At 42.6% G+C, this 17,179-nt stretch overlaps 1 protein-coding gene across 4 annotated transcripts in view; it reads left to right on the top strand.

Moving 5' to 3' along the window:
- Nucleotides 1-11,641, top strand: part of TMEM131 (transmembrane protein 131) — a 209,753-nt gene extending 198,112 nt beyond the window's left edge. For 3 of the 4 annotated variants that reach the window (XM_056555908.1, XM_056555910.1, XM_056555911.1), the window contains 8 exons: nucleotides 1,721-1,842; nucleotides 1,951-2,109; nucleotides 3,974-4,136; nucleotides 5,193-5,311; nucleotides 5,428-5,527; nucleotides 7,708-7,811; nucleotides 8,345-8,505; nucleotides 10,617-11,641. In XM_056555908.1, coding sequence (XP_056411883.1) covers nucleotides 1,721-1,842; nucleotides 1,951-2,109; nucleotides 3,974-4,136; nucleotides 5,193-5,311; nucleotides 5,428-5,527; nucleotides 7,708-7,811; nucleotides 8,345-8,505; nucleotides 10,617-10,919 — 1,231 coding nt within the window. In that variant the 3' untranslated portion in view covers nucleotides 10,920-11,641. The remainder of the gene's footprint in view (nucleotides 1-1,720; nucleotides 1,843-1,950; nucleotides 2,110-3,973; nucleotides 4,137-5,192; nucleotides 5,312-5,427; nucleotides 5,528-7,707; nucleotides 7,812-8,344; nucleotides 8,506-10,616) is intronic. The other variant, XM_056555909.1, reaches the window with a different exon arrangement.
- The last annotated feature ends 5,538 nt before the right edge of the window (nucleotides 11,642-17,179 follow it).

The raw sequence follows: 17,179 nt of genomic DNA, 5'->3' as shown, positions 1-17,179 counted from the left end.
TCATATGTCGGGGCCATCGTAGGTCGGGGGGTTACTGTACTCTAAACTCTTAAGTGTACCCAGAGGTACTCTCACAAAGTTTGTAGAGTTTCACGTCATACTGCGTCCGCTTCGAAGGAATATACTGGTGGAAGAAGAGTCTCCCTTTAAACCTGATATGAGACTTATCTACAGAGAGCTCCCTGAGGGGTATGTAGGCCTCCAAAAATTTGGCCCCAAAGTGATTGATGACCAGCCTCACTTTGTAAAGTCGGTTATAGGCGAGATCACTTTGGGGGGGGGGGGGACATGCCGCATTATTAGTGTAATGGAGGCATTTCTGAATGGCCTCGAACCGCCTCCGTGCCATGACAAATACTGTAAAGCGGGGTATGGTATAGGATGTCCCCGCTCCAGTACTGCCTGATACCGTTTTTTTTTTTTTTTTTTACCAGGCCCATAGGCAGCACAAGGCCCCAAAATGTCCTCATTTCGGCTGCATTGATGGCGTACCATTTATTGGGCCTGGCCAAAAGCAAATCAGGGTTGTGGGCGATGAACTGTTTGGCGTACAGATTCGTCTGCTCCACCATTAGATTGACAAAGTCGTCACTGAAATAACTAAAATAGTCTATTTCAGTGTATCCTCGTCCTCACTGGCAGATTCGGAGTCAGAGGCAAGAAAAGCGTATGCCTCCTCCACCGAAAATGTATGGCGGCCCATCACCTTTTTTCTGCTATGGGGGTGGGCTTTGAAGTATGTAGTGTATGCGCTTGGTGTATACTTTATATAAGGTGTGATTATAAGTCACACACAGTTATACTAAAAAAAATCCAGCTGCAGCCAAAAAAAAGGGGGACCAAATGCAGCATCCCTGATACCCTAATAGGGCCCGGGTCCTGCTGCAAAATCTGTGGCGGACCCTTGAGTAACCTATTAGGTGGGGGGGGGGGTTCCTTTTTTTATTTATTTTTTATTTTATTTATTTATTTATTTTTTAAACTCTTACCTGTCCCTGCAGACAAAACTCACCCTGAACTACTGGACACAGGACTCTGGACCCTCCTGGGCATTGTCACGGGATGCCTGCTGAATGATTTCACCAGGCATCCCGGCCCGGTCGGCGCATGACGCTGACCGAAATTCCCACGGACGTACAGGTACACCCTTGGTCCTTAAGTACCAGGGTGTCAGGGCGTACCTGTACGCCCGTGGTCCCTAAGTAATTAATGGCTCATAGGTGTAAACCTACCCATTTCTTTAAATGCTAAATATCAGTTTGGCACCGCTGTTTGCATTCTATGACACTTAAAACAATCACTGTCAATTATGACAAAGGGTTTTGTGTACACTGCATTGTTATGCATAGAAGTACATATGAGCGAAGTTACAGTAATTCGATTTGTCATGAACTTCTCGGCCCGGCAGTTACTGACTTTAGCCTGCATAAATTAGTTCAGCTTTCAAGTGCTCCGGTGGGCTGGAGACTCTCTCCTAGGACTGTATCCACCTTTTCCAGCCCACTGGAGCACCTGAAAGCAGAACTCATTTATGCAGACTAAAGTCAGCAACTGCTGAGCCGAGAAGTCCGTATCGAATCACTGTAACTTCTGCTCATCTCTACATAGAAGCATAGATAAAATGTGAACACGGTTAAACAATAACATACAGTATGACATTTATTTTGAAGTGTATAATGTATATTTTTTTAATGTGTGTTTTTTCGTAATTACATTTAAGCTCTTTGGAATTGCCATACACCACCCCCTTGGAAAATAAACAGCATAAAAATTTTACCAAAATGTCTGTACAGCACTCTGTAGTGAATGGATCAAAACCAAGAAATCTGCAGAAAACAAGAGGTATTTTTAATGTTTTGAAAGTGTCTGGCCTGTTGTCGCTAACCAGCTGGGGTTTGTCTGGAGTGGAGCAGCATCTCACAGTGCATGGCTTGTTAATGTTTTGTGCAGGTACCAACAGTAAGCTAATGGAGAACAGGCAGTCAATGCTGGCGAAACTTCTTCCTAGTCGTACTGGTCAGGAACTAGGCAATACCAGCAGCTCAGAAGGCGAGAAAGACTCCCCACCTCCAGAGTGGGACTCTGTGCCAATTCATTTAGCAGGCAGCTGTGAGTATGCACCCTCACTACTTAGATGTTGTAGGTTTAGATTTTTCTATATTTGGAGTTTATTAAAAGTTTTCAAGAATTTGCTTTCTGCAGCACCTCAATTCATAGGCAGCTGCTCTTGCCTTTTCCAACCAAATGTGTCAGACAATCTTTGACGGCTCAGTCCTTAGCCCCTCTGGTCTCTTCCTGAGCGATCATCTCAATGGCAGTAAGAAAACGCTTGAAACTTTTTAATGGATCCTAATGCCTAATATTTTTTACCCCAAAATACATAGATTGCAGTAATAAAACTTCCACACATGGCTTTTGATTATTATCTATGATTTTATATCTCCTGCTTATTTCTATCAATACAAGTACCTATTTCAGTAGTTTTATCTCATATAAAGCTGGTAATGTAACAGTAAAGAAGTGTTCACCCTACAAACATTTATGTGCATAAGACACTCTGTGGCTGTTTAGCAAAATATTCATGTTCTAGAAGTCTTAATGATGGAAATATGATTCAATAGCATGTTGGATTACTTTATGGATGCCACTTAAAAAGCATGTTGAGCCAAAATGTACCCAGTAAGGTTTGTGTCTGCTTTGTACAGCATGTGGCTTTCTTATCCCAGGCACAGAATTCTAGTTTATTGTAGCATGGAGTTTTCTTCTGGGTGCAGAGTGCTGCTGTTGTCATATGAGTTTATATTTCATATAAAGTCTACTATATGCATGATTTATTATCTATTAGGGATCGACCGAAATCGTTTTTTTAGGTTGGAGGTTAGGGCAGATAGCCGATAACTTATACCGATATTCCGGTATAAGTTATCGGCTATTTAACCCCCCGCGACACTGCTGCAGATCATTGATTTAAAGCGGGCGCTTTAAATCAATGCACTGCAGTGGCTTTTGCGGTGCCATAGGCCGCCGCCGCCACCACCACCCGCTTCTCTCCCCCTGCCTGGGGGTTCTGAGTCCTATCACCGCCACCGCTCCCCTCCACCGCCGCACTGCGCCTCCCCCCCCCCCCCCCCCCCGACGCACCGCAAACGACCCCCCCCCGGCCCATTGCCTCCCCCATCCCCAGTTTTATAATTACCTGTTCCCGGGGTCCACTCTACATCTGGCTCCGGTGGCGTCCTCCTGAGCTGTCACTGTGCGCACTGACGGTGACGTCACGTCGCGCATGTCACGTCACTCGTCATTGCGCACAGCGTAACGCAGGACGCAGCAGGAGCAAGAAGTAGCGTGGGCCCCGGGAACAGGTAATTATAAAACCGGGGATGGGGGAGGCAATGGGGCCGGGGCGGTGTGGTGGGGGGTGCGACGCGGTGCGGGGGGTGGGGCATTATCGGCTTATCGGCAAGGTAATTGCCGATACCGATAATGCCCAAAATCATGATTATCGGCCGATAATATTGGCCAAACCGATAATCGGTCAATCCCTATTATCTATTACACACACTGAATTTCTGTAATCCGGCCTCTGGTAGTCCATTGTTAAAAAGCCACATAACGTGGCTCCTAGGACTATAAGAATCATCTTGATTAAGTAAAATCTCTGCTCACACACATAGGAAAAATTCTGGGGGAGCCTACAACCATCTAGTATATGTAGGGCATACCATATAAGGAATCCGCCTTAGGGGAGTGGGATGAAGATTGACAGTGTAGGCATTCACAATGCCAGTAAAAGGCTGCTCTTCCTAAAATGATATTGACTTAGTTTTATCCCTGTGTAGTTCGGTATATATACTGTTTGCAGTAAATATTTCCACACTAAATATGTTACAAAGTAGGGAATATACATTTGCTTAGCAAAAAAGAGGACTGTATCACATTTTTTTCTAACATATCTATTGCGATGTTGTTATAGCAGCAGACAGCCTTTACAAACTGTCTGTCCAGACGCACAATGCTGATGACTTCTTAAAGCAACGGCAAACCTCACCAGCTCCTACCTCCCCTTCACCACCTCCAGCACTGGGCTATGGGGCAAGAAGCAGCTACAGCAGCATTGTCAACAACTCAAGCCTTCAGTAAGTTGGGTGACCTCCACTAACAATCTCTTCCCTGTATTTGTATGTTAACAGTGATGTTTTTTTCTGCTACAAAACTTCTGCATGTGTACATGAAGAATGTGCAATACAATTTAAGTATTGTCTTTAATAGACACACATGTCAAGGCCCAGCTGTCAGCAGGCCCCTGTTTGTGTGCCTAGTTTATCAAATCTGCTTTTATTAAGCAAATTGGACATGCTGCTTAAAAGTGAACCTTTCAGGTTATGCCACCCTCGCTGGTTAATATGGCAACAGACATGCTTTATTCAGAGGTTTGTCGCTTTCGCCAATATGTACTGTGTATAAGAACTCAAATCTTGAAGCATGCAGTGCACACCCGGCACTGCCAGAGATGGGTTCAATATAATCATCAGAGGGTTGGCAGAAAGAGGGGCACTTAGTGAATATGCCGGATTCGTCTCTGGCAGCGCTGGGCGCATGCTTATCAATGTACATTCTTGTAAATTAACGTACGTATCAGCACAAGTAAAAGACTGCTGAAAGCAACATCTTTCACTATATTATGCTTTACTTAGGAGGGGCAGCGTAAACAACCTGAAAGGAAAAAAATCACAATTGCCAGTCTTTTAATTAGAGATGAGCGAACTTACAGTAAATTCGATTCGTCACGAACTTCTGGGCTCGGCAGTTGATGACTTATCCTGCATAAATTAGTTCACCTTTCAGGTGTTCCCGTGGGCTGGAAAAGGTGGATACAGTCCTAGGAGACTCTTTCCTAGGACTGTATCCACCTTTTCCAGCCCACTGGCCTTGTACAATAAGAACTTTGGTAAAGTCTAGAACAGGGGTCTCCTACCTGCGGACCTCCAGATGTTGCAAAACTACAACTCCCAGCATGCCCGGACAGCCGTTGGCTGTCCGGGCATGCTGGGAGTTGTAGTTTTGCAACATCTGGAGTTCCGCAGGTTGGAGACCCCTGTTCTAGACTTTACCAAAGTTCTTATTGTACAAGGCCAGTATGGATAAGAGAATACAAATAACCAGTGTGTGTAACACAGGATCTTTTATTCTAGTGAATTAAGAATGAATTCTACTGTTGCCAAACCTAAGCTGACTAAAGCATCATCTCTTCCCGGAAGGAATGGCAATCCCACATTTGCTGCTGTAGCTGCAGGCTATGACAAGAACCCAGGTAATATAATTATTTAGGTTGCTGTCTAAAACGATTACTGAAGTACATTGTATCAAAAACCACTAAACTGTTCTATCTTGCTTTCCTTTCTTCTTATTTTTTTTTACTACAAGCAGGTGGCAGTGGGTTATCAAAATCATCTGCTGTAAAAAGTGACCTTTCTAACAGCATCAGCATGTCACATACATTCTCTGTTGACAGTGATAACTCTGATAGGTAAGGAATGGTTTCCAGATTTATATTCTAGCAGTCTGCACTTAATTGTATTGTATGTAAGATGTGATTGCTGTAAATCATCTCAGAATGGAGTTTACAGAGCAAAGCAGCAGATCTGGTAAGATATCTGCTCAACAGTAGAAGTTCCTGTCCACCGACTACATCATTATTTCTAGCCCCCATTTTAGCTTTCTCCAATAAGCACCAAAAATATCACTGATCATATATAAAGAGGAGCTATCATTTCTGAGAAAAACACATGAAATGATAACACTTCAATTCATATCCCTGCCTTCAGTATTACAGGGAGAGAAATCTGGTGAGATGTATTTTCCTTCTGTGAGAGATTCCTACTCTGAGGGGGAGAGCTGATTCCGTATGGCATCCAGATGGCAAAGTAAAGCCTTGTGCTGTAATTCATTGTGAGCGAATACGTTTACCTGCATTGTATTGTGTGACTAGTCTATACACTACAATTGGAGAATGAGTGCACCTTTTTTTCTTATTCATATGCCAAAATCAAATCGCAAACCTTGTGAGTTGATTCGCCAGTGCATTCCAGTGGGCAGAGAATGGGCAGCACACAAATCAGATAAGAATTTTGCAGAAAATTATTTATCAGTCATGTAATATGATTTCTGTGTATTATACATCCGAGCTATAGCAGGAGGCCACATCTGCTGATAAATATGAGTGTCTAACTATATAAACACAGAGCCAGCAGTAACTGGCAATGCCATGTTGCGGAGAAAATTGTGACAGGTGGTGTTTACTGCGCTGTAGTAAACAAGTCCATTTTAAATTGCCACTTATATAATAGCTGGAAGTAAAAGAGCAGCACAGCTCTTCCATGTTTTACACACAGTCCACTCATCACACTCAGGATATAGTAGGAAAGCAGATTTTACCCTCTATAGTGTGTTGTCTGCAGTTTTATATAGGGTAAAATCTTATGTCAGGTTGCCTTTAAAGAGAAGTTGCTAGTATATGGAATATTTGAAATCTGGTTTGTGATCTTACATTCCCATACCAGGTAGGAGGAGTTAAAGAAGCACAGCAGGCAAAATTAACTTATCCCCTATCCACAGGATAGGGGATAAGTAGCGGATTGCGGGGGGGCCCAGCGGTCGGACCCACCTCGATCAGCTGCTTATCCCCATCCTGTGGGTAGGGGAGAAGTAAATTTTGCCTGCTGTACTCCTTTTAAAGGTTATTTTGTGGCCTTTTCTCTGTGCTGGATGTGATTGGTGGAGACTGTTTTTAAACTTTTAATATCCGGACTGCTGCTTTGTGAATGAAGCTGTGTGATTTTATCATTTAAAGGGAAACTGACAGAAAGATCACCTGCACTAATCTGAATATACAGGCTTAAGGTAGGGTCACACATGCCGTATTTTGCTGCGCATTTTCCTATACGCAGCAGCGAAATATGGCACGTTACCCTACCCTTATAGTGCAAGTGTTCCACTTTCCAACAATGTATTACTCTTCCAAATTCAACAAAATGTATATATGTTAATTAAGAGAAACAAGCAATACAGAGTTTCCTTTTGCTCTTGTAACAATCCTCAGGGCTGCATCTACCAGTCGTTGTGCCCACTCCATCAATATTCACTGCTCCTTCTTGTGACGTGTCTCAGCAGCCGAGCAGGGAGCCGCGTCATCACTAGTGCTGCTTAGTGCGCTTGATCCTCCTGTCAGTTTCTCTTTAAAGGGGTGCCAGAAAGTTAAACAGATTTGTAAATTACTTCTATTAAAAAATCTTAACCATTCCAGTACTTATCAGCTGCTGTATGCCCTACAGGAAGTTCTTTTCTTTTTGAATTTCCTTTCTGTCTGACCACAGTGCTCTCTGCGGACACCTCTGTCCATTTTAGCAACTGTCCAGAGTTGGAGCAAATCCCCATAGCAAACCTATCCTGCTCTGGACAGTTCCTAAAATGGACAGAGGAGTCAGCAGAGAGCACTGTGATCAGACAGAAAGGAAATTCAAAAAGAAAAGAACTTCCTGTGGAGCATACAGCAGCTGATAAATACTGGAAGGATTAAGATTTTTTAATAGGAGTAATTTACAAATATGTTTGACTTTCTGGCACAAGTTGATCTAAAAAAAATGTTTTCCAGTGGCGTACCCCTTTAATATTGTGAGAATACTCATTGTACACTTGTTTTACATTTAGCTCTGGCTTGTGGAGCCCCATCAGCAGTCCCAACAGTCCTGATTATGTTGCACTGAATTCATTCTCTGCTTTTGGACCAAGCAATTCTTTCAATTTAACAGGAGGTGAGTACATTTGTATTTCGAAGTAAATGGCTTGGTTTGTTTTTCTTTTTCTTTTTTTTTTATAGAAAGTTAATACATCTGTACTGGAAGGCTATGACCTAGTCAGAATTTTTCTGGCCATCAACAAACAAGGAAAATTTGAGGGAAAAGAACAAATGCGAATGTAAACAGCATCTTCAATAAGTTAATCTTTTCTGTTAATCAAAACCTTTTCAGATGGCCATGGTTATATTAAGATGGTTGACAATCCTGTTTGGATCATTTTCTAAAAGTATTTGAATACATGTTTTTAGAACATTTTATATGCAGCTAGTAAGTAGTTAAAATTAGGAAATTAAATGCTATAGAGAGTATGTCGGTATATAATACTCTTTTATAGAACTGCTTTTTATTGCTTTTATTTTAAGTTGATTAAGAAAATTGGTATAACAGTTCATTGTATTTTTATACAGGGTGCGGTATACATACGTGCAACACACTTCGTTTAGTCACATACATACACTTCATATTTGTCCTTTTTTTTCTTGTCACAGAAGTTTTTAGCAAGCTTTCTTTTCCACGAAACACATATGCCCAAGATACCCAAAAGAAATGGACAGATTTTGAATCCACATCCTCAGTCTGGGACCCCCCTGCTCCAGACTCTGCACCTACATGGCCTACCAGCACTGGATCCCCTACCCACGTAACATCTGTGAGTATAGCATTTGTGTAACTCGCTTACAATATTTACCTGCATATAAGTTTCACATCATGTCTGCTGGTGCTTCAAAACATGGATAAATACATTTATAAAACAAAATTACATTAATGCATATGCAGAAATATACAATCACATGACATATTTCATATTAATAATAATGGGAGTGAATTTTAGGTGATGGGCTGGATTATACATTCAGGGGTTTGTATGCCTAATACGCTCCTCCTGGCTGTATAATCCTGCCCTGATATGCATTTCTATTGTTAAAATTAAGTTCATGCCCATCTGTGGATAATGGCTCTCACCGTAGTTCACTAAAGTCCCAAGGTATTTTGTCTGCTTTGAGAGATTTTGGCCTACTTCACTTTGTCAGACAGGTTCTATTTAAGTGATCAAAGCAGAGCACCATCCTCTCCCTTACGGGACTGGACCACAGGGCAGTATTCCAAAATAACAATCCCAAACACACCTCCAAGACGACCACTACCTTGCTTTAGAAGTTGAGGGTAAAGTTGATGGACTGACCAAGCATGTCTCCAGACCTAAACTCTATTGAGCATCTGTGGGACATCCACAAACAAAAGGTGGGGAGGGCAAAGTCTCTAACATCCCCCAGCTCTGTGATGTTGTCCTGTAGAAGGCAAAGAGGACTCCAGTGACAACCTGTGAAGCTCTGGTGAACTTCATGCCCAAGAGGCTTAAGGCAATGCTAGAAAATAATGGTGGCCACACAAAATATTGATCCAAAGGTTTAGACATGGCGGTGTGTCATCTCTTCAGTGTTGTCACATGAAAAGACATAATAAAATATTTACAAAAATGTCAGGGGTTGTGTTTTCTTTAGATATATTGCATTAAATCATTTCATACAGACAGTATTATTACTAGAGATCTCATTACTCTTGTCCTGCCAACTCCATGATATGCTGTGTACTGCTCTAATGCTGCGACTCTTCTTCAGTTTCAGTCACAAGGTCGCTGTCATTCCACAGATGGTGGCTTATGTACACTTTATAAACCCTGTGTACAGCTCAGAAAGATGTAAGCAGCTGCTGTGGGAAATTCCATTCCCTTTCCTTGTACCAGCATAGTAACAAGATTGATATATGAAATTTTAAATCAGTGCTTCTTAGTGCTACTTCTTCAGGAACCCCCACCTTAAACTATATCAAAGTAAACCCCCAATGCTATGAACATACAGTATGACATTGTGAGTCGTACCTGGAGTCATTGAGACAGAGATGCACTATTTTAGATCACTTCTATATTGTTGTTGTTTTTTTTTAAACTAGAACCTTTTCTAGTTTAGCTTAACTTTCAGCTTGTCAATGCTTTTACCTCTGTACTACCTGCAATGCACAAATTACATTTCAGCAACTAAGCTGCTTTGCCAGTACATTGTAGTGATGGTATGGGCACAGGGGCTTAGATGCAGCAAATATTGAATTCCTTATTGAAGGATATCATGCCAATCCCAGCGGCCTAATCCCCTAGATGTCACAGTTAATGTTAACTCTGGTATTTGAGAGCATTCCCTGTGTCTCTATCAATGAGGCAGATGTCAATTGTCCCATATTAAAAATTCCTTCACAACTCAAAATATGGAAATGGGGTCAGCATCCTTGCTCCAGAAAATCTAGTACCTGTAATGTGTTATGTTACATTTACATCTTATTAAAGCAATAAAGCCCTGCCTAATGTATTCCTATAGTGATACTTAAAGGAGAACTCCAGCGAAAGTTAACTTATCCCCTATCCACAAGATAGGGGATAAGTAACTAATCACAGGTGGGTTCCCAGCTGTCTGTGAGGAGTGCATGCCTTCTACCGAAAGATGACATGTGCTCCATTCATTTCTATGGGAGCACCGATGATACCAGAGTGCTGTACTCGGGTCTTTTCGGCGCTCCCATTAAAAAAAAATGGAGCGCGTGCCGTCTGCAGCATGCACTTCTTACTGAGCACGGGGTCCCATCCCGTAGATTGCGGGGGGTCCCAGCGGTCAACCAATTCCCTGAACTGCATAATAATAATATTTAACCCACACAGGGAAAATGTTCATAAATACTTTTTAATGCAATGTTTGCTTCATCCTTTTGCAGTCCATTCTTGGAAACTCTGGCAGCCTGTGGTCTACAACAATCCCCTTCAGCAGTTCCATCTGGTCCAGTAATCCGAGCACCACCCTTCCATATACCACTCCTGCAAATCCATTACCTGGAATTGATTTAATTGGAGGAGAAAGTACATGTCCCACATCCAGCTCTGCATCGGCTTCTGCATCCCATAGCTCTGAAAACTTGCCTGGACAAGCATACAACCCATGGGCTCCAATATGGAGCCCAACAATTGGAAGAAGAAGTTCAGATCCTTGGTCAAACTCCCACTACGCTACTGAGAACTAACCACAACCAGAAATGTAACCCTGATATGGGAGTGTTCTGCTTTAAAATCTGCCAATTCTTTTTGAAGACAGAGTCTCTCCTTTGCTATCAGTTGTCTGTTCTTGGCTTTTTATTTATTTTTTTAAACCCCAAATTACAATCTTGTACAAAATTTCTAGTTCCATCTTTTATTTAAATTCTCAGAATGTTCTCCTAGAGAGGGACCTACAATTGGGCAGAAATATAAAAAGAACGTCAGTAAAACTGTACACAAGGGAATAGAATGGGTACAAATTGCCACCACATTTATTTATTTTGCACATGTGCCACAAAGCAGCCCTCTGTTCAAACATATCCTTGCCCTTATGAGATGACAGAAGAATAAGCACCCCCACCCCCAAGTATTATGTTTCTAATTGAAGATAGGTATATATGCAGACATAGCAGTCTACGCTATAAGTGCAATGGCCATTTAATTGCAAGCAGTTTCAGTTTTTTTGTATTAACTCAATGAACAAAAGCTAAATACAGCCAAGAGCAGTGTCAATGCTCTGTATGGGCTGCTCAGCGCTTTTCCCTGTACTTTCAGTTCTTTATCATGCATTTTTAAAAAAAGGAAAAAAATAAGAAAAAAGTTAATTTTACATGCTCCTTGTAAAATTCTGTGAGCAAAACAGGATTTGTTGAGCAATTCATACAACTTTGAGTTGTAATTTAAATAAATAAGGCACTTTTTCAATATGTTTCAGTTTACTTATTTCAGACTAAGAATGGACTTGTTGCATACTTGATGCAGAATATCTGGTGTGTGATCCATGCAAGATTTGGGGATTGGCGTGAATACTCAAATCCGCAGCGTGCTCCGAATGAGTTTTGAAACAAAATTTTACTTGTTTGGCGGTAGAGTAAAAGAAGGGACCTCAAAACTAAATAAAAAAAAATAAAAAAATTAATCTGCAACAAATTCCACAGCTAAACAATAATCTGTGGCCATTTATTTGTGGGTAAACATACCATTTAGGATGCACATACTTTGGGGTTGTACAAATTATTTTGGTCAATATAATGGCCCAGAAGCTTAACTGGTGACGGTAAAAGACCACAATATGGAGGCTCAAATGGCGTCATTGTAGTGAATAATAGAAGAGCTGAAAGAATCACTGGTGATTATAAAAGGGTGAAGTGGCACCCCAGATATCAGTTCCAGAAGGAAGTCGAGCTACTGGGTGATGTGTGGTGCAGCAGTCCTGCCTAAGTCAAAGGGAGAAAGCTTTAATGAATCGTGAATGAAAGGGGTGTATGTCATGTTAAAAGGGTTGCCTCATAACCACTGTCCATAAGCCCTATTAAAGGACAACTGTAGTGGTCAAAAATCCCTGCCCAAATGTTCCCCAAAGAAAAGTTATACAATTCAGTCAATTAGTCCTATTTACCTATATGCAGCCGTGTCTGAGATATTAGAGTTGCCAGCATAGCCCAGTAGTCCTGCGTCCGTCCCCTATTCATTACATTGCAGCCGCCATCTTGGGGACGGAGATCTCTTCCTCCCAGCAGTGTTTGTGCTCCCCCTAGCCTCTGTCAGCTCCTCCCTGCTTATGCATATGCATGAGCGGGTGCTTTGTGAGGCAGCCATAGGCTCATCCTCAGAAACGCCCCTATCTGTAAGATTGAAGCAGGGGGAGAATGAGGACGTCCACAGCTCCTCCCCCCTCCCCTGCTCTGTCTACATAGGACCTCACTTATCACCGGGAGGATTCAAGTTATCATGGGGGGAAACACAGAACAAACCACAGAGCAGGGAGGGGAGGACGTGTGTGTGAAGGAGACATATTACACTGCACGGGCTGGTGATGTATACAGGGAATAAATATCATACTGGAGATGATTCTGTGTGTGAGAGGGGGACTACTGAATGACACATGCTGGGAGTTGTAGTCCCTGTTATGTGTGTGTGTATGCCAGTGTTTCCCAACCAGGGAATGCTGGGAGTAGTAGTTTTGCAACATCTGGAGGCACCCTGGTTGGGAAACACTGGTGTATGAACTACAACTCCCAGGAGATTACAGAGATACAATAGAGGTGTTGGTGAACTACAACCCCCAGGAGACTACAGAGATACAATAGAGGTGTTGGTGAACTACAACTCCCAGGAGACTACAGAGATACAATATAGGTGTTGGTGAACTACAACTCCCAGGAGACTACAGAGATACAATAGAGGTGTTGGTGAACTACAACTCCCAGGAGACTCCTGATACAACAGAGGTGTTGGTGAACTACAACACCCAGGAGACTACAGAGGTACAATAGAGGTGTTGGTGAACTACAACTCCCAGGAGTCTCCTGATACAGTAGAGGTGTTGGTGAACTACAACTCCTTTATACACTCAAACAGCAGAAAGCTGACACGGCATGCTTGGATGTATAGTCTTACAACAGCTGGAGGCACCTCTGCAACTCCAAGCATGCACATACAGCAGAAAGCTGACAGGGCATGCTGGGATTTGTAGTCTTGCAACAGCTGGAGGCACCACTGGAATTCCCAGCATGCCCGAACAGCATATAAAATAACTGGGCATGCTTGGAGTTGTAGTTGTGAAAAAGATGGAGGGACCAATATCAGGACAGTTTTATAGACAAACAATTATGTGTTTTTACCATTTTTCCTTTCACTCTCCAGTGCCCACACTACAGTGAGCACGGAGGCAGCTGCTTCATCACTGGACAGGAGCAGCATGGGGAGGGGGAGATGAGCAGAAGGGGAGGGTGTATGCAAGGGGGGGGGGGGGATAGAACAGGGGGAGGGCAGCAGCTTACAGGAAGTAAGCACAAGGCATGATGGGAGATGTAGTTTTATTTTCACTTCTCCGTAATTCGTGTGCTGATAACGGGAGAACGACTGGGCCAATTTTGATGGGGGAGACATTGTTGGTAAGGTCTTTCAAAGACCTATTAAATGAGGTAAAAAAAAGTTTTTTTGCCCAGCACTGCAGATGTCCTTTAAAGACCAGTCAAAAATTTTTTTTTTTTTTTTTTTTTTTTTATGAAATTGGAAAAACATGGATTTCTTGCAAAATACAGTGCTTTCCCCCCACATCTCCACGACAGCACCCATGAGATTATCTCCTCCTCCTGATTGGGACAGGAAAAAACACTGAGGTTAAACTCCCCACCCCTTCCTGTCCACACCAGTGTTTTTTCCTGTCCCTGTCAGGGAAGGATCTGAGAGGTGCACGGGGGTTTCTGACTCTCCTGCATGAAGAAATGAAGGTCCTTACGGGGCCTTGCGGACTCGGGGTGTGAGCATAGCACACCCTCTGTCTTTTTCTCCCCGTGGTCCGGTCCTCTCTGTAGGTCTGCTCCGGGAGCATGGAGGTGGAGGGATACCGCGGGAGCACCATATAGTGTACGGGTCTCTGTACGGTCTCCTTCAGCGGTCTCTGCCTTCAGCGAGGAGTTCTCTCCTCGCGCAAGCGCTTCTAGTTATTTTTCTTCCGGCCTGGGATGCTGGCGTCTGACGTCACTTCCGGCCGCGCTCGGGCGGGAATTTGAATCTGGAGACAGGCTTTTTTCCTATAAGAAGCCCCTCTCCCAGATGGAAGCTGCTCTAACTGATTCCAGCATTGGAAAATACAAGGCTGCATCATGAGCTCACCTGCAAAGGTTCCAGATCCTCCAGTGACCCAGGATCCGTGAGTACTGAGGGCCTATGGGTTCGCCCTGGCCTATCTTCATTGCATGGGGTTTTATCCTTCTCTTCCTTGTATTTGCAGGGAGACAAGGATTCTGTAGGTTCTTTGGTTAAACGGAAAAAAATCGAAACCTAAGAAATGTGTTATTTGCTATAAGGAGTTTCCTGAATCTGCTTCTAAACCTCTGTGTAAATCATGTATTGCATCAGTAGTAAAAGATGACTCTCCAACTCTTATGCAAGAAATTAAATGCATGATTCATTCAGAGATACACTCTGCATTGGCCTCATTAACACCTGTTACCCCTGTGGCTCCTACTACTTCGGTTAATGCCTCAGCTGTAAAAAAAGACTAAAATTGTGTCTTTTTCGGATTCTGAAGAAAGTGTATCTCCAGAATTGGAAGAAGGAGAATTTGTGGAAAATCCTCATGAAGGATTTCTTGTTTAATTCTGATGATATAGAATCCTTAATTAAGTCTGTCCGTACTACCTTGAATTTAGAGGAAGTTCAGGAGACTAAGTCTATCCAGGATGACCTTTTTGGAGGCCTAGGAGACAGGAAACCTTGTACTTTCCCTGTTCATACAAATTTGCATTCAGAGAGCTACTGGCAATATGGATGACACTCCAAGAGTTAGAGGAGATCTTCAAAAATCGCCATATCCTCATTTACTCGGACAAAATGACTGCAGTGGCCTTTATAAGGTGTCAGGGAGGTCCAGGGTACACAGCTCTCCAGTCAATTTAGCATCAAATATTTTCTTGGGCAGAAAACAAGGTGCTTCTATCTCTGCAGTCCATCTCAAAGGGGTCTGGAACTTGGAGGCGGACTTCCTGAGCAGACACATATTAGACCCAGGGGAATGGTCTCTAGCTCCGTGGGCATTCAGGATGATTACGGAGAGATGGGGGGTTCCTCAAATAGATCTGTTTGCAACCAAGAGAAATCACAAGGTGGTTCTATTCTATTCCCTAAATCCAAGGGACTCTTTGCTAGCAGTAGATGCATTAGCTCAGGATTGGACATTCAGTATGGGATACGCATTTCCTCCCCTGCCACTAATAGCTTGGGTCCTTCAGAAGCTAATGAACTATCATTGCATTCTAATCCTAGTGGCTCCATACTGGCCAAAGAGGAGCTGGTTCTCTCTATTAAAGACTCTAGCTGTAGAGGATCCCATCTGCCTTCCTCCTCAAAAGGATCTGCTGTCCCAGGGACAATCCTTTTATCGTCAGATCAAAAACCTCAGCTTGACAGCATGGTAATTGAAAAGTCCATTCTGCTGAAGGAAGGGTTCTCTGAAAAGGTAGTAAATACCCTTCTATCTAGCCGTAAAGATACTACCTCTAGAATCTATACTAAAACCTGGAAAAAATGTATCTCTTGGTGTGGGGATTCTTTTTCTATCAACACTCCGGTGATTCCTAAAATTCTAGACTTCCTTCAGCAGGGATTTGATTTAGGTCTTTCCCCTAGTACCCACAAAGTACAGGTTTCTGCTCTCAGTGCTCTCTATCGTGTAAAATTGGCTGATAACATGTGGATTTAAAAGTTTATTAAAGTGTCCAGCAGACTCAGACCTAAGACTTTAAATATCTGTCCTCAGTGGAATTTAAATACAGTTCTAGCGGTTATTCCTTTGGATCCCTTAGAGCCTCTGGATTCTATTTCTGAAAATTTTTTGACTCTCAAAACTATATTTTTAATCGCCATCACTACAGCTAGGAGAGTAGGTGAAATTCAGGCTCTTTCTATCCAAGAGCCTTATATCAGAATTTTGGATGACAAAATCATTTTTAAGCTTGATCCTAACTTCCTCCCTAAAGTTGTCTCTACCTTTCATAGATCACAGGATATTGTGGTTCCATCCTTCTGTTCAGATCCAAAAAATGAATTAAAAAAATCATATAGTCTTTTGGATGTTAGAAGAGCTGTCCTCATCTACATTAAAAGAACTAGTCAGTGGAGGAAGGATGACAATTTGTTTGTTCAATTTGCTGGCCCTAATAGAGGCAAGAAAGCCTCTAGGAGTTCTATAGCCAGATGGATTAAGACCGCAATTTCAGAGGTTTATGTGACCAGAGGAAAAGCCCCTCCTAGACAATTGAAGGCCCATTCTACTAGAGCAATTTCCTCATCATGGGCAGAGAGAGCTGGAGCTTCTGTAGAACAGATTTGCAAAGCTGCCACTTGGAAAAACCTTCATACTTTTTCTAGACATTATAGAGTTCACATTTTGTCTTCTGAGGATATGGCCTTTGGACGTAAAGTTCTCAGCGCTGTAGTCCCTCCCTAAGTAAATTCTTTGGTATTTCTCATGGGTGCTGTCGTGGAGACGTGGGGGGAAATGGTGAATTATACTCACTGATAATTCCTTTTCTGGAAGTCTCCACGACAGCACCCATACTTCCCACCCTTTGGTTTTTTTATTATAGTGTTTTTTGGTGCACTTTTTTCCTTTCCTTCAGTGTTCTTTATAAATACACTGGTGTGGATAGGAAGGGGTGTGGAATTTAACCTCTGTGTTTTTTCCTGTCCCAATCAGGAGGAGGAGATAATCTCATGGGTTCTGTCGTGGAGACTTCCA

Source organism: Hyla sarda, chromosome 2 (genome assembly GCF_029499605.1).
Source record: "Hyla sarda isolate aHylSar1 chromosome 2, aHylSar1.hap1, whole genome shotgun sequence".
Lineage (NCBI taxonomy): Eukaryota > Metazoa > Chordata > Amphibia > Anura > Hylidae > Hyla > Hyla sarda.
This window is presented reverse-complemented; position numbering and strand designations above follow the sequence as displayed.